At 55.9% G+C, this 25,688-nt stretch overlaps 1 protein-coding gene and 1 non-coding gene across 2 annotated transcripts; one reads left to right on the top strand and one right to left on the bottom strand.

The window, feature by feature from the left end:
* Positions 1 to 1,746: 1,746 nt before the first annotated feature.
* DHX34 (DExH-box helicase 34) lies at positions 1,747 to 25,310 on the top strand. Its single transcript, XM_068992831.1, has 16 exons — positions 1,747 to 2,451; positions 3,411 to 3,722; positions 5,377 to 5,631; positions 8,018 to 8,120; positions 9,593 to 9,810; positions 13,415 to 13,589; positions 14,913 to 15,106; positions 15,766 to 15,867; positions 18,255 to 18,497; positions 18,692 to 18,865; positions 19,203 to 19,320; positions 21,496 to 21,602; positions 22,648 to 22,935; positions 23,962 to 24,138; positions 24,351 to 24,489; positions 25,174 to 25,310. The coding sequence occupies exons 1-16, from the start codon at positions 1,747 to 1,749 to the stop codon at positions 25,305 to 25,307; spliced, it is 3,444 nt and encodes a 1,147-aa protein (XP_068848932.1). The 3' UTR covers positions 25,308 to 25,310.
* On the bottom strand, positions 17,983 to 18,054 carry TRNAE-UUC (transfer RNA glutamic acid (anticodon UUC)). The gene has a single exon. It is a non-coding gene; the product is annotated as a tRNA-Glu (tRNA).
* Positions 25,311 to 25,688: the final 378 nt, after the last annotated feature.

Raw genomic sequence — 25,688 nt, forward strand, 5'->3', positions numbered from 1 at the left:
GTCAGTCATCGTGGAGAGAAAGCACTGGGCTTGTATGTCAGTTGCTGCTTAGCTTCTCAGTGTCAGGCTAGGTAATAAACATTGCAGTGTTTTGAGATGGGGATTGTTCCCATTTTACAGATGAAGAAACCCTCAAAGGAGTTAACTTGCACGTGGACACATATCTGGTAAATGATAAAGCTGAGGCTGAAATTCAGATCTACCTGACTGTGAAGTCTTTTACCATGGAAGGCTCAGGACCCTTTTGTCAATTTTTTTTTCATTAAAATTTTTTTCTGTTTTGGCCATGCTACATGGCATGTGGGATTTTTAGTTCCTGGGTCAGGAATCGAACCTGTGCTCCCTGCATTGGAAGCATGGAGGCTCAACCACTTGACTGCCGGGAAAGTCCCTTAGGACCCTTTGAAGATCATAAACTCCTTTAAGAATCTGACTGGTGGGCTTCACTCCAGAAAACAGCATATACAAGGGGATGTGCTTCATTAGTTAGGAGTTAACGCAGCTAAGAGAAACCAGGCCTTAAGCAAAAAGACATTTTCTTTTGTATCAGTGAAATGGCCTTTTGGAAGGAACTCAAGCACTGAATGGTGTTGCCAAGCTTCTCCCCTGTCCCTCTTCCACTTCCCTCCTTGTGGCTGCTTGGTGACCATCCCTGTGTGTGCCTCCTTGTGCCCACATGCAGTCTTTTCTGTAGGAAAGATTTCTAGGAAAAGACTATTTAAGACCTGCTACAAACAGCTCCCTGCTTATATCATCCTTGCTTTGCCAACAGTAGATAAGCTTTTCTGTCTTAGCAGCCTAGTGTAAATTCCCGGGAAAGGCCCTGACTGTCTCTCCTTGGGCTGTGTGTCTACTCCTCAGACCAGTCACTGGTTAAAGGGGGAGTAGGGTACCATGATTGGCCAGGCCTTTGTCACTTGCCCAACCAATAGAAGTTCTCGGACTTACAGGCAGTAGAAACCATGTGGATTTCCAAGAAGGGCTACTCTCCCAAGGAAAGTACATTTGTTTTTAAAAAAAAAAAAAAACGCGGGCAGTGCCAGGCAGGCAAGAACAAACCAGGCAACACTCGCAAAATCAGGCACTGAATTCCAAAGGGTTTCCGGGGATCCTGAAACTCAGCAGACCACACCTCTCTCGTGTTATGGTGTCTCGTGACCAAGTTCTGCTATTGACTGGCCATGTGACCTACATTTCTTCAGGTCTAAAATCCCCTTCCTGGGGATCCTTCCCTGACTCCCAAGCATGGTCAAGGAAGGCTCCTGCAGCCCCCCGGCTTCCTTTCTTGCTGCCCCCATCTCTGGGTTGTCAGGGTCTGGTGGCAGGACCCCCTGTGGGCACTCAGTGTGGTCTTACCCATTGCTGTCCCTTCCCCTAGTCCAGTGCTTGCAAAACAGCAGGCTGTCAGTCAATGTGTCTAATAAATGACTGTCTTCTGGTTTTTTTCCCGCAAACATCCAGGGCCTGCAGCCCCAGGATGAACTTGTGTCCATCCCAGAGGTCACCACAGGAGTCGTGAGGTGCCCTGTGTGTCACCAGCCTGACCCAGGCCTCAGGTCATTTGCTCTGCCAACATCTGTGTCGACCCTGTAGCACCACTGAAGAGGAGATTAGCTCTTATAGCAGAAAGTGCTGCCTTGCAGGCACGGGCCTCTCACTGCAGGAAGTGGGGAATGTCCGAGAATATTTGGTCCAGGGGCTCAGAACTGAGGCCAGTTTTGTGACAGCCCTGGGATTGGCCACGGCATGCCGCCTCCCAGAACAAGGGAGGGCGGGCGTCCCCGGGACCGACCCCGGGCTCCCAGTCCCGAAGCGGCCCCGGAGAAATGGGACTGGAACCGTCCCGAGACACGGCGCCTCTTCGAGGATGCCTTCTTCGGCGATGAAGATTATATCCAGCAGGGTTCCGAGGAGTGTCAGAAGTTTTGGATGTTCTTTGAACGCTTGCAGAGGTTCCAGAATCTCAAGACCACCAGGAAGGAGGAGAAAGATGCCAGGCAACCCAAGCACAGCCACCCAGCACTGGCCGACCTGCCTCGCGCCTACGACCCTCGAGACCGCATCAACCTCTCCGTCCTCGGCCTGGACGCTCGGGACTCTCGGAGGCCGGGCAGGCGCCTGCCCCCGGAGAGAGTGTCCGAGTTCCGCCGAGCCCTGTTGCACTACCTGGACTTCTGCCAGAAGCAGGCGTTTGGGCGACTGGCCAAACTGCAGCGGGAGCGGGCGGCGCTGCCCATTGCCCAGTACGGGCACCGCATCCTGCAGACACTGAAGGAGCACCAGGTGGTGGTGGTGGCGGGGGACACGGGCTGCGGCAAGTCCACCCAGGTGCCCCAGTACCTGCTGGCCGCCGGCTGCAGCCACGTGGCTTGCACCCAGCCCCGGCGAATCGCCTGCATCTCGCTGGCCAAGCGCGTTGGCTTCGAGAGCCTCAGTCAGTACGGCTCACAGGTAAGTGGGGCAGAATAGGCTTCCAGGTTTTCTCGCATAACTTTGTGGGATAAGTTAGTATCGATAAGTTACGAAAACACTACCCTTTTACCTAGCAATACTTCTCCTAGAAATGTCTTTATAGATTGGCCTGGATATGGTCCAGATGACAAAGGCGCTAACAGTAGCCACTTTAGTACTGTAAAAAAAATTGGAAATGCCTAAATGTTTATCAGTCTTTCTCTAGGCAGTCAGAAAAAAGAGAATGGGGATGTTTCTTACTAATGATGTCTAGGGTTCTAATCCTGGCTCAACCACTTAAAAATTGTTATTGAGACTTCCCTGGCAGTCCAGTGGTTCGAAATCCACATTTCAACACAGGGGACTTGGGTTCTATCCCTGGTTGGGGAACTAAGGTCCCACACGCTATGGAGCAACTAAGCCTAAGTGCCCTGACGAGAGAAACACATCTGAAATCGATGTGTGTACGATGTAAGGCAGGGGTTAAGATATGTTTCCTCTCAATAACATTTTTTAGCCTGTTTACTTTGGATAACTGGCTGTGAGATGAGAGTAATAATAGTGCTTACGTTGTGTGGTAGTTGTGAGGATGAAATGAGTTGATATACATAAAGATTTAAAGTAGTTGCTGGTCCATAGAAGGGACTCGGAGAAAGGTTAATCATTACTATTGTAATTAATTAGTATCATACATCAGGCTCCGTGCCAAGTACTTTATGTGCATTAGCGCATGCAATTCTCAGGGCATCTAGAAGGAAAAAATATGTCTCCAGGATGGAATTGCCCAAAGTCGGCAGCACTAAGTGGCAGAGGTGACATTCGAACCCAAGCCTGTTGGTCTCCAGGCTCTAACGTGGGACACTTACTCAGGTTTTCGATATGGGGAGGGTCAGGGGCTACGGGACAGGCCCAGGGTCCTCTCTGACCACCCCCTCCCACCCCCCACCCCCCACCCCCAGGTCGGCTACCAGATCCGTTTCGAGAGCACGCGCTCGGCGGCCACGAAGATCGTGTTCCTGACGGTGGGGCTGCTCCTCCGGCAGATGCAGCGGGAGCCCAGCCTGCCCCAGTACCAGGTGCTGATCGTGGACGAGGTGCACGAGCGGCACCTCCACAACGACTTCCTCCTGGGGGTCCTCCGGCGCCTGCTGCCCCAGCGGCCCGACCTCAAGGTCGTCCTCATGTCGGCCACCATCAACATCTCGCTCTTCTCCAGCTACTTCGGCAACGCCCCCGTGGTGCAGGTGCCGGGCCGGCTCTTCCCCATCACGGTCAGTGCAGCTCATGCCTCCCGCCGCCCCCACCCTACCCCCTAACCCCCAGACTCCCCACCCGGTCCCTGGCCAACCTGGACTTGTCACTTCTCTTCTCTCCTCTGTTCCCCATCCCTTTAATGACCTCTCTCTCTCTTTGAAGTTTGTCTGTACTTACTGTTTGGCTGCTGCACTGTTGCAGGATTGCATGAGCTTCTCATTGCGGGGCTTCTCTTGTTGCGGAGCACAGGCTCTGCAGCTCGGACTCAGTAGCTCGGCGCGTGGACTTAGTGGCTCCATGGCACGTGGGATCATCCCAGACCAGGGACTGAACCCATGTCCCCTGCATTGGCAGGCAGATTTTATCCACTGTGCCACCAGGGAAGTCCTCTCTCTCTCTTTTTTAAAGCTGCTATTTTCTGGGCATTTGCAGTGTCCTGGGGAGAGTGCTAAGTTCTTATTAGAAAAATTTAAAGGCACAAGTAACACAGACATTTTTCTTATCTAACAGAATAGAACCAGCTGGTCCAGGCTGGTCCAGGTTGATGGGCAATTCTGTTGCACGTGTTCATTCAGGGACCCAAGCTCTTCCTTTCTCATCACTTTACCGTCTCACGGGGCAGGGTTTCTCGGACTCAGCACAGTTGATATTTTGGGCTGGATAATTCTTGGTTGTGCCCTACAGGGTGTTTATCAGCATCCCTCAGAACTGGCAGGGCTAGGACTTAACTCCTGCTCACAGATAGACATGGCACCGAGCCGGGTAGCTTCTGTTTGCCCTTCCAGATCTCCTGTGCCCTTCCCTACCTTCCTGTCTGTCCTGGCAGGCACTAATGGACCCCACTTCCCCCGGCTTCTCTTTGGCCAGTGGGAAAGGAGAGGCCGCCCCCTCCCTTGAGGTCTGCAGTGGGCTGGGCCTCACACCCCCTTCCAGGAAGCCTCTCCGCGCAGTCCTCTGCTTTATGGTTTCATAACCGCTCCCTCCTCTTGTTCTTTGGGGCCAAGGCTTGATAACAGCTCTGAGGCTCCTAGCGGCAGGAAATGCAGTGTTCCTTGTGGTTTCTGGATCTCAGTGCCCATCAATCTTCTAAGTAGTCATTAAAAACAGCGAGGGTGCTTTCAGAGAAGTGATTGTGAGGGTTTTAATTCTGACTCCACCCCTTAAAATTTTGTTATTGTTGGAGTTATACTCGAACTACCAAAGATTTATGTGTATCACAAGTGTACAGCTCAATTAATTTTCACAAATTAAATATCTCAACGGGGACGTTCCTGGCAGCCCAGTGGCTAAGACTCCGAGCTCCCAATGCTGGGGAGGCGTGTTTGATTCCTGGTCAGGGAACTAGATCTCACATGCTGCAACTAAGACCTGGCACAGCCAAAAAAAAAAAAAGTTTAGTTTTTAATCACAAGAAAAAATTTTTTTAAGTACTTGAATGGAGCCAGTATCTAGGTTAAAAGGCATGAAACATTACCAGCACCCCAGAAACCTCCTAGTTACCTTGATACTTTGTCCTTTTCTCACATCCTCTTCAAGCTGAATATTTGAGACAGTCTGTCCTCTTTCTGCTGCCTGGCTGGTCTGTGTCCTCTCCATCAGCCTGTAGCCCTCCCGCCCCCTTGTCACCTGGAGTGACCAGGTCTGCTCCTGCCTGGGGCCGTCTCCTTGCAGGTCGTGTACCAGCCGCAGGAGGCCGAGCCGACCACATCCAAGTCCGAGAAGCTGGACCCGAGGCCCTTCCTCAGGGTGCTGGAGGCCATTGACAATAAGTACCCACCCGAGGAGCGGGGCGACCTCCTGGTGTTCCTCAGCGGCATGGCAGAGATCAGCGCTGTGCTCGAGCCCGCTCAGACCTATGCCAGCCACACCCAGCGCTGGGTGGTGCTGCCGCTGCACAGCGCCCTCTCTGTGGCCGACCAGGACAAGGTGTGGAGTGCGGCCGGGCGGAGTTGGGCAGGGGGCGTCTCGCTGCGTAGCCCAGGAGGAAGGGCTGGGGCAGCTGACAGGACTGAGGCCACCCCGCGACCCTGGGCTGTGGGCTGCAGAGAGGGGCCGCTCACGTCATTTAGCTGGGGGAGGAGGTGTCAGGGCGAGCTTCCTGATGAGGTGGGGGGCACTGGAGCTGGGCTTTGGCAGACAGGAGAATTTTGAGTAGAAGAGGAAGGAAGGCAATCCAGGTTGGGGGAATTAGCTTGAGCAAAGGCCTGGATGGGGGAATCTGGGAGTCAGGTGCGGGGAAAGGTGAAGAGGCTGCCTGCTTGGAATGGAAGGGTGCTGGGGGACAGGCCTCTGGGTCACTGTCGGTCTAACAAAGTACCCCAAGACCTGGCAGCATGGTCCCTGTTGCATTCACTGCCTCACATGGTTTCTGTCGGTCAGGAATCTGGGAGGAGCTTAGCTGGATGGTTCTGGCTCAGGGTCTCTCAGGAGGTCGTGGTCAGGTGTCAGCTGGGGCTGCTGTCATCTGAAGGCTTGACTGGGGCTGGAGGATTCTCTTCTGAGATGGAGCACTCACTCACATGGCTGGCTGTTGGTTGGGGGGCCTTTCTAGGGGGCTACTTGGGAGTTCTCACAGTGTGGTGGCCAGCTCTTCCCAAGAGACCACAGTAGAAGCCACAGCATCTTTTATGACGTAGCTGTGGAAATCACAAACCATCACCTCTGCCCTGTTCAGAGGAACAGTACCAGGTGAGACTGTGAATCCCATGAGGTGAGACTGCCCCGGCCGTCCTGGAGGCTGACTGCCATAATCACCTCCAGGAGAGTCCCTTCAGGCCACATGTCGTTCAGTGATTAAAGAAATAACCTTTGAGGGACCTCCCTGGTGGTCGGGTCCTGTGGTTAAGGCTCCGTGCTTCCACTGCAGGGGACCCAGGTTCCACCCCTGGCTGGGGAACTAAGAGCTCACATGCTAAAGTTAAAAAACAAATCAAAACACATCCAGAAAGTAAAAAAAAAAGAAGAAAGAAAAGGAAGAAACGACGTTTGAACACCTCCTAGTGCTTCTCTTGCACCAGGGGGCCCCTTTGGGACACAGTGGGGGCTTCCCCTCAAGCTGCTGGTCTGCTGGGGGCTGGATGGGCATGTAATCAACGATTCTACAAGCAGTAGAGGAAAGCCTCGGATACTCTGACAGCGGAGTCTTGGTGGATTCAGGAAAGGCTTCCTGGGGGAAGGGACTTTGCAGACGGAGACCTGAGAAAGCCCTTTTCTGGGGCGGGGGCCAGGGAAACGCATGCTCCAACTAAAGTGTGCAGAGCGCTTGTTTTGTGCTGGGTGGTGTCTGAGCCACCCTGTCTGCCGGGTCCTGTGTCCCCATTCGACAGCTGCAGAAACTGAGGCGTAGGCACTTAGGCAGTCACATGATTGGCAGGGCCAGGCTGTAGAACTCGGTAATCTGGTATCAGAGCCCACGCTCTGAACCAGCTGTTGGCAGACTTTCTGTGGAGAGGGCGGAACCTTCAGGTTTTATGGGCACGTGGTCTTTGTCGCAGCTACCCTGCTGTTACAGCTAGAAAGCAGCTGTAGACTCACCAGGTGAGGCTGTGCTCCATTAAATCTGATCCACAGAAACAGGTCACAGGGTGGATTTGGCGCACAGGCTGTAGTTGCTGACTGCCACTCTTAACCGCTGTGCCTGACTGTCTCTTGGGTCCATGAGAAGGGCTTGTGCAAAGGGCCTGGGGTGAGAGAAAGACAGGGCAGCTGGGAAATTACGCACAGAGTGGCTGGGTCCAGATTGTGAGGGGGGAGTGCTGGGACCAGGGAGGTGGACAGGGTAGACCACCAGGGGCCTGGAAGACCCATGTAGGCCTGGACTTTGTCCTGAGGGCACGGGGGGATCTTGGGAGGGTTCTGAGCAAGGTGGCGGGCAGTTCTGTTTGCTTTAGCAGATCCCTCGGTTGGATGTGAAGGCTGGATGGCAGGGGTGAGACCAGAGACCAGGGAGGAAGCTGGAGCAGGATCTGGCTGGGAAAGGATAGGCATGGACCAGGGCAGGGGCTGTGGGTTTGGGGATATTCAAGGGGATCGGCTGTGGCTGGATGGGTGAGGAGAGATGAACACCCAAGATGGCCCAGGTTCTGACCCCAGTGATGCAGTGCATGAGATGGGGGCCCAGGGAGGAAAGGGTTTGGTAGAAGGTGCTTAGGCTGTTTGAGATGTACGACTGTGAGGTCCCATGGGAGGTCCAGGAGGCATCCAGGAGGCCCCTGGACACGGGGGTCAGTGAGTGCCATGTTAGTTGTGCAAAGAGCCTGGGTGGGGTAGGACAAAGACAAGGCCCCAAGGCCACCTCTTGGCCGCCCCCCAGGTATTCGACGTGGCTCCCCCTGGAGTCCGGAAATGCATCCTCTCCACCAACATCGCTGAGACCTCGGTCACCATTGATGGGATCCGCTTCGTGGTGGATTCTGGTAAGGGCGCCCCCTGGCTTCCCCCAGGACCTGGCGGGGTGTGGGCTTGGAGATGTGCACGTGTGGTGAGGGAGCTCCACTCAGAGGCAGGGGGTGGTATTGTTTAGGGCTGTGGAGAGTGGTGGCGTCTCAGTCTCGTCCAGGCCGGCCAAGCTTGCCCCTGCCTCAGGGCCTTTGCACTTACTGTTGTCTCTGCTGAGAGCTGTCTTTCCCCCAGATATCCACACGGCTCACTCCCTCACCTCGTTTCAGGACCTGTGCAAATGTCTCCCCAGTAGAGAAGCCCCCCTTGTCCACGTTATCCCAGTGATCTCCTTTCACTGCCACCTCCCTCATGAGGCTTTATTTTTCTTCCTAGTGTGGGACATTATATTTTATATCCCAGCTAGACTCTTTTCTGAAAAGGCAGCATAGCTTAGTGGTGAGGAGACACTGGAACCAGCCTGGCCAGGTACCTTGCTGGCTGTGTGACCAAGGTCTGACACTCTCAGTGGGTCATTTTGTTCATTTGTAAATAATAATAATAAATAATAAAGTAATAACACCTCCTTCAGGTTGTGAGGATTAGAAGAGTTAATGTACTTGGGGGCTGAGGCCAGCACCTGGCACAGGGTGAACAAATGCTCAGTAAATGTTAGCAGTTACCTTACTGTTTGAATCTGGTACCATCGATGAGAAAAGACAAAGAAATGGCAAACCACTCTAGTATCCTTGCCTGGAAAAGGCCACAGACAGAGGACCTTGGTGGGCTTCAGTCCATGGCGTTGCAAAGAACTAGGCTTGAGTGAGCGACTAACACAGACATCATTTTATGTACTGTTAGAAAATGCTGTCTGTTAATCAATGACATGTCACTAATTTTAAGGTGCCTTCCATTTTGAGAGACAAAAAGTGTGAAAAAAGCGTGGTCTTGAGTTGATGAAATCTGGTGTTCTGTTCAGCCCGTGAATGAAGGGACTTTGTTTTGCTCTCAACCGTGTCCCTAGTTCACGGTACAGTGCCCGGCACCTGTGCGTGTGTGCTTAGTCGCTCAGTCGTATCCGACCCTTTGCAACCCCATGGACTGTAGCCCGCCAGGCTCCTCTGTCTGTGGGGATTCTCCAGGCAAGAATACTGGAGTGGGTTGCCATGCCCTCTTTCAGGGGATCTTCCCAGCCCAGGTCTCCTGCATTGCAGGTGGATTCTTTACCATCTGAGCCATCAGGGAAGCCTGGCACCTAGTAGGTGTTAATAAACTTTGTTGGATGACTGAATCTCTGAATAAAGAAGGGCTTGAAGAAGTACATGAAAAGATGCAAGAATGAAGAAACTGAAGAATACATTAACAGGATGGGAGAGTGGGGCCCAAACTAAGCTTGGGATAGTGTTACTGGAACAGTCGTAAGTGAGGTGGAGGGCCAGGCACGTGGAGGGCCCACGTGGGTCCTGCACACACCTTCCCTTCCCTTCCTGCTCCCCTGCTGCCCGCCCAGGGAAGGTGAAGGAGATGAGCTACGACCCACAGGCCAAACTGCAGCGGCTGCAGGAGTTCTGGATCAGTCAGGCCAGTGCTGAGCAGCGTAAGGGCCGGGCGGGCCGCACGGGCCCCGGCGTCTGCTTCCGCCTCTATGCTGAATCGGACTATGATGCCTTCGCCCCCTACCCTGTCCCGGAGATTCGGAGGGTCGCCCTGGATGCATTGGTGCTTCAGGTAAGGCAGGGGGTGCGGAGAGGAGACTGGATCCTGAGCGCTGGTGCCAGAGAGGGATCCAGGAGATATTCAGACAGGGCTTCAGGGCCAGGAAGGGGAGGGTGGGCCCGGCCACAGAGGAGAACTCACTCCTTCCAAATGTCAGATCCCGCATTGGGGTGGCAACTGTTCCCCCCAGTCCACAGGGTCATGGGAAGAAACTGGTGACTCAAGCAGAGTGTTTTCAGCTGAAACAGAAAACCCATCAGGAAGTGGCTTTTTCCTTTCTTTTTAGGAAGTGGCTTTTAAAACGGGGGTTTCTCAATGTGCTTTATGTCATAGCTTGTATCTCAGTACTTAGTTTTGCTTAGACTAGGCTGCTGTGATGAACAGACCCACTTACATAACCGCCAACACAGCAGAATGCTAGTCCTTGGATTGGTGGGAAGTTTCCTTTATTCAGGTGTTTAGTCACTAAGTCATGTCTGACTCTTCTGCTGCCCTATGGACTGTAGCCCGCCCGGCTCCTCTGTCCATGGGATTCTTGAGGCAAGAATACTGGAGAGGGCTCCCATTTCCTTCTCCAGGGGATCTTCCCAACCCAGGGATTGAACCTGCGTCTCCTGCATTGGCAGGTGGATGCTTTACAGCTGAGCCGCCGGGGAAACCCTTATTCAGAAACCCAGGCCTTTTCCCTCTCGTGGCTCCATCATCTCCCCAGGGCCTTCATCATTTGTGTCAGCCCGTGAGGGGGACAGAGCGTGGGACTTGGGTTTGGGAGGGGGAGGGTGGGTGCACAAGTGATGTGCCTCCCTTCCACTCACCCCGGTGAGAGCTTACGGCCATGGCTCGCTGCAGGGGAGGCTGGGAAGTGTAGTCCCGTGCTCAGGAAGAAGCAGAGAAGGACAGTGGGCGGCACGTGCCACGGGCTCACACGTGCCCAGGCTGGGGAGTGACTTGAACCAGCCCCCTTCCTAAGGGTGGTGCACACCGATAGTCTGTATTTGTTTGATTTCCTTTGGAAAAAGTGCCAGTTCTGACCCACTTCTTGGAGTTCTTGACTCATATAACCTGCTGTTTGGAAAATATTGGCTTGAACAAAATTTCACATAATGAGAAGCCTTAAGATAAGGAGGTTACAGCCTTGGTTGTTTAAATAGATTGGTGATGTCATACAGGACCTTTTCTTTTTAAAATTTATGTATTTATTCATAATTTTTATTTTGGGGCCGTGCTTCATGGCATGTGGAATCTTAGCTCCCCGACCAGGGAGTGGACTTGTACCCCTCGCAGTGGAGGCTTCCCTGGTGGCTCAGCTGGTAAAGAACCCACTTGCAACGGAGGAGACCCTGGTTCGATTCCTGGGCCAGGAAGATCCCCTGGAGAAGGGATACTCACTCCAGTATTTTGGGCTTCCCTGGTGGTTGAGACAGTAAAGAATCCACCTGCAATGTGGGACACCTGAGTTTGATCCCTGGGTTGGGAAGATCCCCTGGAGGAGGGCATGGCAACCCACTCCAGTATTCTTGCCTGGAGAATCCCCACAGACAGAGGAGCCTGGCGGGCTACAGTCCTTGGGTTCACAGAAAGTTGGACATGGCTGAGCAACCAAACATAGCACAGCCCCTGCAGTGGAAGCTCAGAGTCTTAACCACTGAACCGCCAGGGTTTTTTCTAGCTTTCCAACCTCAGCTTAGCAGCAGCTCTCCTAATAACAGTAATGATGATGATGACAATGATAGAAAATAATTTTACCTAGTATTTCTCACATGCTGGGCTCTGTTCTAAGTTACATATATAACTGTTTTGATCCTCACACAACCTCTGTGCAGTAAGTGAGCTCCTTCCAATTTGTGGATGAGAGAAAAGATGCACAGAGAGGTAAAATACCTTGATCCATGTGGCACTCCTGGCCAGGGGCAGAGCCTGGACTCATCGGAGGCTCTCAGGCTCCAGAGCCTGCCTCGTGCATGCCCCTTCACTTCGGTAGCCACAGGCAGCACCTCCTCCTCCTCTACCTGTTTGGCAGCAGAAGCGATGAACTGCCCTTCTTTGTGGGTCTCATTTTTTTTAAGTAATTTTATTTCTAGTTTTGGCTGCGCTGGGTCTTTGTTGCAGCATGGGCTTGTCTCTCATTGTGGCACTGGGGCTTCTTGCGGTGGCCTCTCTTGTTGCAGAGCAAGGGCTACAGGGCTCTCGGCATCAGTAGCTGTGGCTCCCCGGCTCTACAGCGCAGGCTCAGTAGTCGTGGCTTAGTTGCTCTGGGGCAGGTGGGATCTTCCCGCACCAGGGATCGAGCCAGTGTCTCCTGCATTGGCAGGCAGGTTCTTTACCTCTGAGCCACCAGGGAGGCCCCTGTGGGTCTTGTTTTTTTAAGGCCATGGGAACTTTTCCAGACGCCCTGGCCAGTCTCCCATCCTGCCTTACTGGTGGAACTGGGTCACGTGTCTACCCTGTGACCTGTAATTGACCTGTAATTATCCAGGAGGAAGGGAGGGCATTGCCTGACTGGATCAGAGCAATGATTCGAGTCCCAGTTACATGTTGGAATCATTGGAGTGCCTAAAAAGTCAAAATCATCCATGCTTTATCCTCCCACCCAGAATTCCTAATTTGAAGGTCGTTTAACAAGTGTTAGCAGTCTGCCAGACAGCACCAGGGCTTGGTAACCAGGGAGGATGGTGGGATGGCTTGAGGGCTGGATGGCCTAGAACTTCTGGTGGCCTCCAGATCAGGGCCAGGGGAGAAGTCACTTCACCCAGAGACCTTGGCTTAGCCCCCAGCTCTGAGCTTTGTCCTTTCTCAGAGTCATGTGAGCTGCCACGCCAGCCTTACCTTCATCCTCTCTCCAGAGGGGTGCTGTTTCCCCTGAGCCGTGCCAGGTCTGGTGATGCGTACAGGCTTCACCTCTTCCTCTCCACGAGTCCCTCTGTGCCACTGAACTAATCAGGATGCTCTTGTTGAAAGCAAAAGAAACCTGACTCAAGCTGTTGTATTCAGAAAAGGGGATTTTATGGATTTGTGAGTCCATGTTGGGAGAGATCGGGCTTAGGAAAAATAAAGGATTTCTCCATCGGCTGTGGATTGGCTGACACCCAGGCAGTGGGAAAAATAACCTTAGCTGCTCGAGGCTTCCACCCTGGCCCCTCAGAACCAGAGTGGGTGCAGGAGCTCCTCTCTCTCTCAGCTCCAGGTTGCCAAGTCCCAGGGAAGGATTCTGATTGGCCCAGCTCAGGTCACATGCTCATCCCTTTGTCAGTTGCTGTGACCAGGGGCTGAGAAACCTCCGATGGTCCAGCTTAGATCGTGTGCTTGCCCTGTGGCCAGGGTCTGGGAGAAGAGCTGCTTGGTGGACAGACAGATAATGGCCCGCCTTGTCCACTTCTGTACAGTGAGCCTTGGCATTGGATGTATTTTAAAATTTTATTTATTTGTTTTTAATTGGAGGATAATTGCTTATTGTGTTGGTTTCTGCCATATGCCAACATGAATCAGTCATAGGTACACGCATGTTCCCTCCCTCTGGGCATTTTGAAGTGTCACAGGTTTGTGATCCCTGAGTCCCCCAGTATCCCCAGTGGCTCCTGTGTTGCCCATTCCTGAGGGGGTGTGACTGTCATTCCAGATGAAGAGCATGAGTGTGGGGGACCCCCGAACCTTCCCGTTCATCGAGCCCCCACCACCAACCAGCTTGGAGACAGCCATCCTCTACCTCCGGGACCAGGGGGCGCTGGACAGCTCAGAGGCCCTCACCCCCATCGGGTCCCTGCTGGCGCAGCTGCCAGTGGACGTCGTGATTGGTAAGGACCACCGCCCCCCGGGGGTGATCACTGAGGGTCCTGAAAATGGGTGTGGGACAATGCTTACTCTCTGAGTGACCTGGAGGCAGGGTGTCCTGTCTCTGGGCCCCGTCCATTTATTCACAAGTCCTCTGTGCCACACACAGTTCTAGCACCAGGGTTACAGCAGTAAACAAAACAGATGCTTCTTTCCTGTGCCCAGCCCAGCCCCAGCGTCACCCTGGTACCCGCTTTCCTGTGGTTATAAGGATGTCAAAACTGCCAGCCTCTTCCTCTTACTCATCCCTGAGTCATCCCAGCCCCTCCCAAGGAGCTTGCTAACCGAGGCATATTCATCTTCATCTTGCCCAATTTTCCTGACTCAGGACATTCTGCACCTACCAGTTAACTATCCACGGCCCAGAGAATAGTCCCAGCTGAGCTTTGCCACCTGGGGCATCATTTCCCAAGTGTGGTGCTCAAGGGGGCTTGCTGCCCTTGTCAGCGTTAAAGTCCCCATCCTTGTGACACGCTAGACCAGCAATATGGGCGTCAGGCTGGGTACCGCCCACCCCGAGGGCCACCCACAGCCATGGAAGTGGTTGTTTCTGTTTGTGTTAGAAGAGGACAGGGCTAGTGCGAGAGTCGGATCTGAGAGGAAAGAGAATGTTCCGTGAGCCTTTGCCGTATGCCAGTGTGGGAGACTCCGTGGCCCGTATTTCATCTTCATCTGGTGAGGGTAGGCCCTCCAGGCGTCCCTGTTGTACAGATGAGGAAAACAAGGCTCAGAGAAAGCGCATCACTAGCTCGCCAGGGAGGCACGCCCCAGCCAGGCTGGCACCGTCGGTCCCCGGGCTCTGCTGGAAGGGAGGCACAGATGACGCGATGCTGGGCCCAGGTGGCTCATCACCGGTCTTCCTCCGTGCCAGTAAGCTCCCAGTGCTTCCCAGGTGAAACAGTTCATGCTTACAGCACGTAGATGCTGCTGTTAGCCCGTTTCACAGATGGAGAAACAGAAGCACCGAGAGGTGGAGGGACTTGCCCGAGGTGACAGAGCTAAGCTGGACAGCCTTGTTTTTCTGCCCATCTTTATCTTACAAGGCTAGCTGTGTAACAGGAACTTTTTGGAAAGGTGGGCAGGGGAACAGTGAGGATGAGTCAGGTCACTGACTTCTGGGCAGGTGGAAACAGTCTTTCATCACACTGGGAGCTGATTCTGGGTGTGATTCTGTCCCCCTGGCTCCCGAGGCCCTCTGGGGGTGAGGTGGAGGGTGGGTCAGGGGTCCCTGAGGAGTGAGGAATGCCGTCGGGCGCCCAGGAGGCTCAGCGCTGGTCCACCCCCAGGAAAGATGCTGATCCTGGGCTCCATGTTCCACCTGGCTGAGCCCGTGCTCACCATCGCCGCTGCCCTCAGTGTCCAGACGCCCTTCACCCGCAGCGCCCAGAGCAACCCTGAGTGTGCAGCGGCGCGGCGGCCCCTGGAGAGTGACCAGGGCGACCCCTTCACGCTGTTCAACGTCTTCAACACCTGGGTGCAGGTGAGCTTGGCAGCACCCTTCCCCCGCCCCAGCCGCCTGGCTGTCATTCTCATGGAGTCAGGGCTTTGTGCCCCACCTCCACCCCAGGGAGGACCCCTGAGGCCCCTGCAGACCGGGCTTGTCTGGGGAGAACCCCAGATCCACTTTTCATGGGACGAGCACGTGCTGAGGGGAGCCTGGAGTCTCTAAGCACTGACTAAAGCCAGTGCTGTCTGGCTTTTCAGATGCCATAGGGGGTGTCTGTGTGTTGAACACATGTTCCCTGACCAGGCCTGGTCCTGTCCTGAGCTGTGCTAGAGACCCAGTGGTGACTAAACTTACCTGGCCCTGCCCTCTTGCAACTCCCAGTCCAGCACAGAGAGGCAGACCATCCCTAGACAGTGACCACCCAGAATGGGCTGCAGTGGGGAGTCCAGGGGGCTCAGAGAGCCCCAGAGGGGTGTCTGACCCTGTGTAGTCTGGGAGGACTTCCTGTAGGAGGAGGCATTGGGGCTGAGACCTGGAAGAAGGAGGGCAGGTGTTGCTGAGGGAGGGCTCCCGCCAGCCTCACATCTTCTCAGCGGCTGGTATTGTGGCTCCTCTGGGTGCTGGGTCAGCACCCGCACCCCTTTCCTCAGCTGGTCAGGCCCTGACCTCCTGGGGTCTGGACCTCCACTCAGGTGAAATCTGAACGGGGCAGAAACTCACGCAAGTGGTGCCGCCACCGGGGCATCGAGGAGCACCGGCTGTACGAGATGGCCAACCTGCGGCGCCAGTTCAAGGTGAGGCCTGGGAGGAGGGGTGGGGGCCGGCCCCCCTGCGGAAGGCAGCCAGGAGCAAACTTGGGGCATGGGTGTGGGAGGAGAGGGAGAGTATGCGTGAACACCCTCCATAGCGTGGCATCGCTTCTTCTCTGACAGCATCATCAGAGCCCCTCCCCACACCCACCTCCCCCACCATCACATGGCTAGGTGTGGGGTGGGGTCAGGGCACAGGGGTGAAAATCCAGGAGGGCTTCCTGGAGGGGTGGACAAGGTCTGCCGTCACAAGTCACATCCTCGCGAAGAGCCTCGTTCTCGAGCTGGGATGCTGAGGTGGCCGCGCAGGCCGCGTGCTGGGAGGTGTGGAGCACGGGCTCTAGGGCGGGTGGGCTTCCGTAGTGGTGGTTGGAGGCACCATCAGGAGTGGGACACCTCAGCCGTGAGTCTGAGCTCCGCCGCTTGCTGGCAGTTCAACCGCGGGCAAGTTACTGGGCCTCTCAGGGCCTCCGCTTCTCCCTCAGCAAATGGGGAAGCAAAAAATAGCCCTGCCTCCAGCATTCCCATGAGGACTGAATGAGTTATACATTGCAGCTTTCTTATATCTGCTTTATTCGTTCGTTTGGGCTGTCCTAGGTCTTCACTGCTGAGTGCAGGCTTTCTCTAGCTGCTGCGAGCGGGGCCACTCTCTGGTTGCAGTGCCCGGGCCTCTCACTGCCGCGGCTTCCCTTCTTGTGGAGCGCAGGCGCTAGGGCGGGTGGGCCTCAGGAGTCGTGGCTCTGGGCCTAGTTACTCTGCAGCATGTGGGATCTTCCCGGACCAGGGAGTGAACTGACGTCCCCTGCATCGCATGGTGGATTTGTAACCACTGGACCACCAGGGAAGCCCTGCAGTTTTTATTGTTATTATTAAGATGTGGTTCTACAGGTGGTTTGTGTCCTTAATATTCCACAGGCATCTTTCCCTTCGAGCACAAAAAAGCTCTGGTGCTGGGGAATTTTAGCCCCGGGTTGTGTGGCATGCGGGATGAAAATAAAACAGCCTCTGAGGTAGCCATTTCCCTTGGCTGCAGACCTCGGAGTGTGCATTACCACCAAGGCCTCCCATGCGTTAGTGGGTCCCCACGTTCAGACATCCCCGTTGTGCTTGACATCATCTCTCAACGTCTCTGACTTTCTAAAGAGTGGTGGTTCAGCCTTCGTTGGGCCCAGATGCTGAGAAACAGAAGGAAAGTGGGGGTGCTTTTCCGTCTCTCTCTCTGTGTCCCATCAGATAACCTGCCTCTTCTCACTGGTTGGGGCTCGATGAGAAACAGGGTCAATCCAGTAGAGTCCCTGGGACACTCTTTCTGGAGGCATGGGCAGGAGGCCTCTCAGGGGTGTTGGAATCACGGGGAGGGTCCATGATGTCTAGATCCCACACCCCACTGCCCGCCCCCCGGCCCCAGAGGTTCTGATTCAGCCATTCTGGGTGGGGTGCAGGTCTTGGCGTTTGTTTATTTATTTGCTTTTGACTGTGCAGGGTCTTCGCTGCTGCGTGGGCTTTGCTCTGGTTGCAGCGAGCGGGGGCTGCTCTCGGGTTGCGGCACGCAGCCTTCTCGTTGCAGTGGCCCCTCTTGCTGCAGAGCACGAGCTCTAGGGTGTGTGGGCTCAGTAACTGCGGCTCCCGGGCTCTAGAGCACAGGCTCAGCAGTTGTGGTGCAGAGGCTTAGTTGCTCCGAGGCATGTGGGACCTTCCCGGACCGGGGATCGAACCTGAGTCTTCTGCATTGGCAGGCGGGTTCTTTACCACTGAGCCACCAGGGAGGCCCCGGTATTTGTGACAACTTTCCAGATGATCCCAGATGCTGCTGCCGCGACTGGCCAAAGCACCACGCTCCAAGAAGCATTTTAGTGTAGGAACCTCATGGGGCTGGTGCAGGCCTGGAGGGGCAGGTGGGCATGTAACCAGAGCCCGGGGACAGCTGGGTGGAGAGGGCGTGTGACCTGAGCCCCCAGAAAGGACCCTGAATGGTAACGATCGCCCAGCCTCCTCCCTCCTGTCCCTCGGCCTGGGTGTTCCGTTGGCCAGCGATGAAGACAGTTCTCTTTTCTAGAACAGTCACATGCCCAGCACCATGTAAAGAGTTGTTGTCTTTAGTTCCCTGACCAGGGATGGAACTTGGGCCCTGGCAGTGAAAGTGCCAAGTCCTAACCACTGGACCACCAGGGAATTCCCAGAGTGGTTCTCATATAGCCCCTTTCAGTCCCAGCTGGGAGTTCCCAGGAGGGTCCCCGTTTGTCATTTGGGCACAAGGGTGGTTCTAAGGGTGAGGTCACGTGCCAGCCAGCTGCAGGCCCCCAACTGGAAAGTGCGTCTGGGCCCAGAGTGCACCTGACTGTGTCCCTCACTCGGGCTCCATCCTCCCCCAGGAGCTGTTGGAGGACCACGGGCTGCTGGCCGGGGCCCGGGCCCCGCAGCCAGGGGACAGCTATAGTCGGCTGCAGCAGCGGCGGGAGCGCCAGGCGCTCTACCAGCTGAAGCGCCGGCACGAGGAGGGTGCGGGGCGCAAGCGAAAAGTGCTGCGAGTCCAGGACAACCAGGACGCCTGGTCCAGCGACGAGGACCGGGGTGACTCAGCCTCCCAGGGGGCCAGCGACAGCGTGGACATCCAGGTGGGGCACCATGGGGTGGTCTGGGGCCTGGGGCGGTGGGGATGGCGTTTATCAGAGCGGGGACTCCTCATCTCAGGAGGTAGGTTTCCGTGGACAGGTGTCTACCGGACCCCTGGGATCCCCAGACTCCAGTGGCAACCCCTTGGGTGGTGGGGAGGGCCTCAGGAACCCACCTTCCCCTGTGTTCCACCCAGGATGTGAAGTTTAAGCTCCGGCACAATCTGGAGCAGCTGCAGGCAGCTGCTAGCTCGGCCCAGGCCCTGACTCGGGACCAGATGGCTCTGCTCAAGCTAGTGCTCGGCCGGGGCCTCTACCCGCAGCTCGCCGTCCCCGACCCGTTCAACAGCGGCCGCAAGGACTCAGACCAGGTGTGTCTCCTTCCCATCTGTCTTGTCATCTGTCATCCCTTCCCAGTGCCTGCTCTGTGCTGGGGTTACAGCAGTGACCGAGGCAGCCCTGGCCCTGTCCTTGTGGGGTGCAGTCTAATGATGGGGGCAGGGGAGAGACTCATGCCCAGACAGTGACCCAGAGTGGGATGGGAACCCAGGGGCTGAGAGAACAGGGGGGCCTGATCAGCATGGGAGGGAATCAGGGAGAGCTTCCTGGAGGAGGGAGTTTTGAGTTGAGATGAGGAGGAGGGAACCTGGCAACGGAAAGAGCAGGTCTGAGCCTCTGTCCCCTGGCATCCGCCTTCCACTCCTCTAGATCTTCCACACCCAGACCAAGCAGGGCGTCGTGCTGCACCCCACCTGCGTCTTCGCCAACAGCCCCGAGGTGCTGCACACGCAGGAGCAAGCGGCCAAGGGCAGCGATGGGAGCCGAGGTACCGGGAGCCCCGGCGGGGGTGGGGGAAGCCTTCTGTTGGGGGTGTGAGGGGGCACAGTGATCTCGGGGTGCCGCTCGCCGTCGGGGGTTAGCCCTCCATCAGGGGTGTGAGGGGGCACAGTGATCTTGGGGTGCCGCTTGCCGTCGGGGGTTACCCCCTCACACCTCCCACACTCCGCCTTCCCTGGGGCTGCTGACCTGGGACTTGCAGGTCCCTGGAGCCACACCTGGCTGGGTGGCCTTGGCGGGTCCACCCCTCTCTCTGCCGAGCCTCGCCCTCCCCATGCAGTGCTGGCTGCCCAGCGCCCGTCCCAAGGCCTGAGGTTTGCGCCATTAGAGCAGCGCCTGAGGAGCTCAAGGGAGCTCTGTGAACCTCAGGGCTTGGTCCTTCTCAGGGCAAGTGGTCCCCCAGCATGCGTTCAGGCAGTTGCGTTCCGTCTACCTTCTAGTGGGATCCAGGCCAAGAGGTGGCCTCTGCTGAGGTTGCGCTCAGGCCAGGCCGGTCTGCAGGGGGCGCCCTTGCCCAGGTGCAGGCCCTGCAGTCAGGTGGGGGCTTCACGCCTTCCGTGTTGTGTGCTTTGAGCACTGAAACAGCTCATCCTTCTCTTGTTTGTAAAGAGAGTAACACACTGCGTTAAAATGGCAAATACTAACCCCACAAGATGAAGTTTATGATTTTAAACACCAAAGATAGAATTTGAAATTTTCTCACTCATCTTTTTCTTTGTAAAAAAATTTATTTATTCTTTATGAAGGAGAATTGCTTTACAGTGTCGTGTTAGTTTCTGCCATACATCAACACGACATTTTTTTTTTAATGTTTATTTATTTGTTTGACTGCACTGGGTCTTAGTTGAGGCATTTGAACTCTTAGTTGGGCCGAGTGGGATCCATTTCCCTGACCAGGGATTGAACCCAGGTCCCCTGCATTGGGAGCTCAGACTTTTAGCCACTGGACCACCAGGGAAGTCCCTCTAGTCTTTAAGTTGCGTAAATTCCTAGTCAATTTATCCTCTTCCTATTACAGTAAGTCCCCTGCATAGGAACAAGTTCCGTTCCAAGAACATGTTCATAAGTCCTATTTGTTTATAGGTCTTAACACAGCTAGGACCCATCTAACAGTCAGTTATGCAATATTATAATAGGTTTATAATATGTTCGCATCTTTGAAAGTTTGCAGCCTGGAGGTTTGTATGTAGAGAGCTTACTGTACATTGTTTTTCTCCTTTTTAAAAACTGGTTTTATTTGCTTATTTTATTTTGGCTGTGTTGGGTCTTTGTTGCTGCACGGGCTTTTCTCTAGTGGTGCGCAGGCTTCTCGTTGAGGCTCCCAGCCTCCAGAGCACAGGCTCAGTAGTTGCAGTGCATGGGCTTAGCAGCTCGGCGGACATGTGGGGTCTTAGTGGATCAGAGATCAAACCCATGTCTCCTGCCTCGGCAGGGGATTGTTTACCCCTGAGCCACCAGAAAATCCCGTTTTTCTCCTTTTTGAAAACATTTGGAAAGTTCCGGGCATCTCTTAAGTAGAGAGACTGTGATGAACCCTCTGTGACCTTACCCAGCTGCAGCTGTCAGCATTTTCCATCCTTGTTTATTCTGTCCCCTTGATTTTTTTCCTCTGTCTTTGCTGGAGCATGTTAAAGCAGGTCCCAGACATCTTACCAGTTAGTAATAATAATAAAAATCCTATTCATAAGGACTGTTATTCTGTATCACCACAGTGCTGTCATCCATCAGCCCTAACAAAATTAGCAACAATTCTTAATATCACTGAATAGCCGAAATCACATTCAGCTTGGCAGAGTGTTTAAGAACATGCCACAGACATTTTATCCTTATGCATGTTCTTTGTGTGGGTGTTTGAATGGGGCTTCCCTGGTGGCTCAGACGGTAAAGAATCTGCCTGCAGTGTAGGAGACCTGGGTTTGATCCCTGGGTCGGGAAGATCCCCTGGAGAAGGGCATGGCTACCCACTCCAGTATTCTTGCCTGGGAAATCCCACAGACAGAGGAGCCTGGCGGGCAACAGTCCATGGGGTCGCAAAGAGTCAGACAGAACTGTAGTGACTAACACTTCACTTGAATAGCGGGGGTGGGACAGACCGCCCCTGGGGGGAATGACGGGTGTGTGTAGGGGCGGAGAGGATGCTGAGCTGTCCCCTTGACCCTCTCAGACGACAGGGACAAGATGAGCAGCAAGCACCAGCTTGTCACCTTCGTCTCCCTCCTGGAGACCAACAAACCGTACCTGGTGAACTGTGTCCGCGTCCCCGCTCTACAGGTGGGTCCCGCGCCATCCTCCCCGCCTCCCTCCCAACTGCTGGCTGCCATGGCTATGTTCCTCGGGGCAAGAGCCCTGGGGGCGTTGGGGGGTGGCCTGGAGGAGCATCTTCCCTCAGGCTGGCTGCCGGCTCCTCCTCCTGGTATCCATTCATTACTGGCCGAGCGCCTGCCCGGTGCCAGCGCTTGGGGAAGACACACGAGGTGAGGCGGGACCCAGTCCCTGCCCCCCGGAGCTCACATCTAGCCGGGAAGGGCGGGCAGGAGCAATAGACACAGTGCAGCTCTGACTGAAGGAGCAGAGAGCGGAAAGGATGGGGCAAAGGGATGGTGGGGGGGACACGGTGCAGCACACGGGGCAAAGGGACCGGGGGGGCACACAGTGCAGCTCTGACTCACAGCAGGGAGCAGAAAGGACGGGGCAAAGGGACGAGGGGGACACAGTGAAGCTCGTACTGATAGAGCAGAGAGCGAAAAGCACGGGGCAAAGGGGCTGGGGGGCCACGGTGCAGCTCTGACTCACAGCAGAGAGCGGAAAGGACCGGGCCAAGGGACTGGGGTGGGGAGGGGAGGGGAGAGGCCCTAGTATGGCATGAGGCCATCTGGGTGGGCCTCACTGAGGAGGTGCAGTCAGCAAAGGCCTGAAGGCGGGAGGGCTGTAGGGATCTCTGGGGGAAGAGCGACCTAGGCAGACGGAAGAGCAAGTGCAAAGGCCTTGGGGCACCACAGGCAGGGTGTGAACAGGGAGCAGCTGGAGCAGAGCCAGGGTCGGGGAGAGTGGCTGAGGAGAGGTCAGGAGGCAGGGGGGACCAGATCTCCTCCTCCCCACCACCAGAGGGTTCTGAGCAGAGCTGGATCAGGGACTGACACGGGGCAGAGTCCGCAAGCCCAGTGAGGAGGCGACTGCAATCACAGGACAGGAGGGGATGGTGGCGGGGACTGAGGATGGGGCTGGGTGAATGGGGGGCGGGCAGGAGCCCAGTCAGGCGGGCGCCACTCTGAGATGCCTATCCACTGCTTCCTGTCTGCTGCCCCCTCTCTTCCAGTCCCTCCTGCTGTTCAGCCGATCCCTGGACACCAATGGTGACTGCTCCCGCCTGGTGGCCGATGGCTGGCTGGAGCTCCAGCTCGCAGACACTGAGAGTGCTGTCCGGCTCCTGGCGGCTTCCCTGCGGCTCCGGGCCCATTGGGAAAGTGCCCTGGACCGGCAGCTGGCCCACCAGGCCCGGCGGCGGCTGGAGGACGAAGGGGAGGAGGAAGAGGAGGAAGCCCCTGTCAACCACAAGGAGGTGGCGGCCCTGAGCAGGGAGCTGCTGCAGTTCGTGGGATCCAAGGTACCTGCCTCCTGGGCACCTGCGCCCTTGGCTGAAGGGGCCGTCAGCCACAGGGATGAAGGCTCCGGAGGGCCCTGGCTTCCAGCTCATCAAGACGCCCACATTTGGGGGTTTTCAAACCAGAGAGGTTGATGACAGGCTCAGGGTTACACAGCTCGTAAGGGTGAACCCAAGATTTACTCCAGGAGCCACCCCCTTAACCCCTGCACCCCTCATTCAACAGATGTGTATTAATACCTGCTGCATCTGGGGTGCTGCTGCTGCTGCTAAGTCACTTCAGTTGTGTCCGACTCTGTGCAACCCCAGACGGAAGCCCGTCAGGCTCCCCTGTCCCTGGGATTCTCTAGGCAAGAACACTGGAGTGGGTTGCCATTTCCTTCTCCAATGCATGAAAGTGAAAAGTGAAAGTGAAGTCGCTCAGTCGTGTCCGACTCTTTGCGACCCCATGGACTGCAGCCTAGCAGGCTCCTCCGTCCATGGGATTTCCCAGGCAAGAGTACTGGAGTGGGGTGCCATTGCTTTCTCTGCATCTGGGGTACAGGTTACCCCTTAGTAGCAGTTAAGGGCGTGTGAGATATGATAGAGAAGCTGTGAGGTGCATGGAAGACGGATGGGAAGAATTGGACAGAGCATGCTTGAAAGGGAACCCCCACTTCTTTATGTGGTATGCGGGTTGAGAATTGCTTCTGCTTCTACTACACGTGGATGCACTGGGACCCGGAGGACTGGAGAAGGGGGAATGGGCTGACATGCCAGAGAAGGGGCAAGGTGGCCACACTTGAGGTCTGAATGTGTTCCCACAGGGATGAGGAGGGAAGGGGCCTGGGGAGAGCATGCCTTCTAGACATGCCTTTGGTCGTGAGTGTCTGAAACCAGGCTGTGAGTGGCTTAAGCAATTGGCCCCCTTAACTGAGAAGTCCAGGGGTGGGCTTCAGGCACAGCTGGATCCAGGCCATCCCATTGTGTCTGCCTATCTCCTGTCTGCTGAGAGTCTGTCTGCTCTGTCTCCCGTCTCTCTTTGCTCAGGTTTCCTACAGCCTCCGGCGGCTCACAGGGCTGGAAGCCCAGAACCTCTACGTGGGACCCCAGACCATCACGGCTGCCCCCAGTCTCCCTGGCCTCTTTGGCAACTCTGCCCCGTCCCCCCACCCCACCAAAGGGGGCTACGCAGTCACTGACTTCCTTACCTACAACTGCCTCACGGTGAGCACGGATGCGCACCTTGGCCCCTCATCCTCCTGCCCCTGAGAGTGGGATTTTAGAGATTCCCCCCAGCACCCCCAAACACATTCCAGCTTAGTCCAGGGATGCAGTTTCAGAAAGGGCCTGCAGCCCCGAGGGCTTCTGGGAAGGTCCCAGGCTGGCGGTGGGGAGCGGGGCAGGGAGCCAAGCCCTGACACAGCCTGCTGTCACAGAGCGACGCGGACCTGTACAGCGACTGTCTCCGCACTTTCTGGACCTGCCCGCACTGCAGCCTGCACATGCCCCTGACGCCCCTGGAGCGCATCGCCCATGAGAACACCTGCCCCGAGGCCCCACAGGACGGCCCCCCAGGTGAGGCTGGGGCGGGGCCCAGACGCCTGTGTCCGCCCCGCTGTCCGTCCAGCCTGGGGTTCTTTCCGTGCACCTGGGGGTTCATGCCACACTCCGGGGATCCACGACCTCAACCCTCTGCCTGGCTGGTGCCACGATGGGCTTTGTCCCTGAGACCCAGAGCCTGGGACACGGGGGCCTGGAGCCACCTCATTCCCGCGCCTCTGCCTGTCTCTCTCTGGAATCCGCCGCCGTCTCTCTGATCTCTGCCTCTGCTCTTCTGCTCTCTTTTTCTCTGTTGTCTGCAAGGCGTCTCTGCCGCGGCCACACCCATCCTCTTGTCACCCGGAGGACGCCGCAGTGGGCAGACCTGGGCAGAGTCTGCTGTGGTGCGTCCCACGCCACACTGGCGCTCACGGGGAGATGGCTGCGAGGCCATGTGGTCCCACCCCAGGGTGCTCTCTGTCTCTTTCAGTGTCTGTGTCTCCACTTGTGTTTTTTCTCTGTCTCTCTCACCCCATGGGGACACAGAGTAAAGACTTGCCTCTGTGTGTGTGTATTAATCAAGGAAGGCTTCCTGGAGGAGGCAGAGCTGGAGTTCCCCAGAGGCCAGGAGAGCCTGAGCCACAGAGGTTCCTGGTATTTGGGTGGGGGTGAGAGCACACGGTGGAGCACCCCCCTCAACCCCCTTCTCCTCTCCCCTAGGGGCTGAGGAAGCTGCCCCCGAGCCCCCCCAGAAGGCATCTGCCCTGCTGAAGCCCTACCACTGCGAGGCCTGCCAGAAGGACTTTCTGTTCACGCCCACGGAAATCCTGCGGCACCGGAGGCAGCACGTGTGAACCCAGCCCATCCCGGACCAGGGCCAAGGCCAGACTGCCGGCCCTCGCTCCGAGCCTAGGCTCGGAACTGTGGTGTGAGCCCAGCCTCGAGGTGGAGGGAGCATAAATACGTGAATAAACTCTCACAGATGGACTCGGGTCTGTAAGCCTGCCCATCCATAAAGTGTGCTTCCCAGGTGGCGCAGTGGTAAAGAACCCACCTGCCAATGCAGGAGACGCAGGAGACGCAGGAGAGGCGGGTTGGATCCCTGGGTCGGGAAGATCCCCTGGAGAAGGAAATGGCAACCCACTCCAGTATATTTGCTGGAGAATCCCCATGGACAGAGGAGGCTGCCAGGCTGTGGTCCGTGGGGTCGCATAGACGTGACTGAGCACGTGTGT

The sequence above is a fragment of the Capricornis sumatraensis genome, chromosome 20 (assembly GCF_032405125.1).
Source record: "Capricornis sumatraensis isolate serow.1 chromosome 20, serow.2, whole genome shotgun sequence".
NCBI lineage: Eukaryota > Metazoa > Chordata > Mammalia > Artiodactyla > Bovidae > Capricornis > Capricornis sumatraensis.

Coding starts and splice junctions, on each gene's coding strand:
- DHX34 (XM_068992831.1), top strand. CDS start 1,747: ATGCCGCCTCCCAGAACAAGGGAGGGCGGGCGTCCCCGGGACCGACCC. Junction 3,723..5,376: donor GCCGGCTCTTCCCCATCACG/GTCAGTGCAGCT, acceptor GTCTCCTTGCAG/GTCGTGTACCAGCCGCAGGA. Junction 15,107..15,765: donor TCTTCAACACCTGGGTGCAG/GTGAGCTTGGCA, acceptor ACCTCCACTCAG/GTGAAATCTGAACGGGGCAG.